At 46.7% G+C, this 2,389-nt stretch overlaps 1 protein-coding gene across 1 annotated transcript in view; it reads left to right on the top strand.

Annotated features, from left to right (window-relative positions):
- Positions 1–1,408: 1,408 nt before the first annotated feature.
- Positions 1,409–2,389, top strand: part of telo2 (TEL2, telomere maintenance 2, homolog (S. cerevisiae)) — a 20,703-nt gene continuing 19,722 nt past the window's right edge. The window contains exons 1-2 of the mRNA XM_037536337.1: positions 1,409–1,570; positions 2,257–2,389. The exon at positions 2,257–2,389 is cut by the window's right edge and continues 206 nt beyond it. Coding sequence (XP_037392234.1) covers positions 2,261–2,389 — 129 coding nt within the window. The 5' untranslated portion in view covers positions 1,409–1,570; positions 2,257–2,260. The remainder of the gene's footprint in view (positions 1,571–2,256) is intronic.

Here is a 2,389-nt window from a genome sequence, read left to right as displayed (position 1 = left end):
CCACCTGTTGTAAAAAGCGCTTTATAAGAAAACTTTGACTTGAACTGACACGGCAGCCAGAGTATGAATGAAATGAATGAAAAGAAGGATATGCGATCTTTAAATCTCCAGCACAGCTGCCTTCGCTTGTCTTTCTTCCACTTTCCAGCTTTTTTGTACTTTAATGCAGTTTAATTATTTAGCCAAGCTTGAGCTCTGGCTTACAGTTTCCTCATTTTAAACTGGGGCAACAGAACCCATGATGTCTTCACCAGTGGAACTGAATATAGTGACCAGATCTTCTGCCACCAAGTCCATAGAAGGAGATTCTACATACAGTACGTAGATGGATAGCAGATGGAGTAAAGGAGCGAGAGGAAAAGCAGGAGGGGTGGGAAGTTGAAAATGAACGTGGGATCAAACGGCATCAAACAAAACGGGCACACAAAACACAGATTACCCGCAAAACCTGGTGATAAAACACGATCGAGCGTATGACCACGCTTATATGAAGGGCCCACAAAAGACTGAGTAAGATTAAAACAATCAACAAGATCTAAAAAAGGCCTTAATCAAAGGTTTCGATAGACAACAAACACGAACATTAAAGCGGTGAGCGTGTCCTGCTGTGAGACGCCCTGTAAAGCCTGGAATCATCATTTAAAGCCAGAGGCATTGAGTTTTTCACACCACGTCATACGTCTTTACACATTAACGCCTCACACAGACTCTAAAAGACGGCCTGGCTGGACGTTTCGGCCTTGAGTGATCTCAGAATCCACACTGATGAAGATGTGACGACAGCAGTAGATAATTCGCTCGCATCCTCAGAGACGCTCCTTCACCAAGTTTAGACTGAGTCCTCTTTGAATACTCTTTCAACGCACCCGCAATAACCAGAACCATCCACTGGGGGAGGAGAAGCCACCAGTCAGGTATTCACAATGCATCGTCAAACCAGTACAGCAGAATAAACAAATGGATCTAAAGAAAGAGTGAAAACATTCCCTGCTGATGAAGGACCATTAGAACCATCGGTTTTGCTTTCTAGTGGGAATTTTCCAGGGCGACTTACAAGAAGGTTTCCTGTAGGACACCTATAGATCCCATTAGGAAACCATCAAATGCGCCTGGTATCAGAACAACCCTTACACCGTCAGGGTCCTTTACACGGTGATATCATCACACTACACACCACTACTGACTGCTGGACACCACCAGAAGCCAACAGGCGGTTTAATGGGTTCAGTGAGTTCACATAACACAAGCTGTACATTAGCCGCACTTTGATAGGTCAGAAGATCAAAACAAACATGGGAAGTGTCTCGAGACTACGGCTGCTGTCATTCCTACCAGCCACCAGAGGGCACTGCGCTCTGATCTGTCGTGCAGTGCTGGAAGTGAAGAGGATCCTTCTGCAGCGGCTGTGTTTCCGCACGGTCGCTTGTCTGTGCGGACCCTGTGGTGTCCGGCGCGCTGTTGGTGGTCAGTTTGAGTTTATAAACATCAGAAAATCGGAAAACCTGCGATATTTTACCGCTGACCCTCCTCGACAGCCTGGGCGAGTCCGGCGCCCCGGAGCGTGAAGGCGGTGAGTAAACTCGCCGATGGATGTGACAGTTTGTGATCTGATCATCTGTTTACATCAGATTTATAACGTTAGCACGATTTAACTGCGTTCATCAGACACTCACTGGCCACTTTATTAGAAACACCCACCTGTGCTTCCTCTAACTGGCCACTTTATTAGAAACACCCACCTTGTGCTTCTGCTCACTGGCCACTTTATTAGAAACACCCACCTTATGCTTCTGCTCACTGGCCACTTTATTAGAAACACCCACCTTGTGCTTCTGCTCACTGGCCACTTTATTAGAAACACCCACCTTGTGCTTCTGCTCACTGGCCACTTTATTAGAAACACCCACCTTGTGCTTCTGCTCACTGGCCACTTTATTAGAAACACCAGCCTTGTGCTTCTGCTCACTGGCCACTTTATCAGAAACACCCACCTTATGCTTCTGCTCACTGGCCACTTTATTAGAAACACCCACCTTATGCTTCTGCTCACTGGCCACTTTATTAGAAACACCCACCTTGTGCTTCTGCTCACTGGCCACTTTATTAGAAACACCCACCTTATGCTTCCACTCACTGGCCACTTTATCAGAAATGTGTTTTTCTTAAGCTCTTCATGTAAAATAACTGCTGTTTGTAAGTAATTAAGTCCTGCTGGATTGATGGAGCTTCATACCGACTGCTGTACGTGTCCCGCAGGGTGATGGATCGATGCTCCGGTGCTGAAGTGGAGGTCAGGCAGGCGGTGGCTCCGTGTCTGAGGATCGTCTCTAGCTCACGTGATTCTGCTGAGGTCACTGAAGCTCTCCGGACCATCATTCACTATCTAGAA

Source organism: Pygocentrus nattereri, chromosome 3, assembly GCF_015220715.1.
Source record: "Pygocentrus nattereri isolate fPygNat1 chromosome 3, fPygNat1.pri, whole genome shotgun sequence".
Classification (NCBI taxonomy): domain Eukaryota; kingdom Metazoa; phylum Chordata; class Actinopteri; order Characiformes; family Serrasalmidae; genus Pygocentrus; species Pygocentrus nattereri.
The sequence above is the reverse complement of the archived record's forward strand: the minus strand, read 5'-3'. Positions and strand labels throughout refer to the sequence as shown.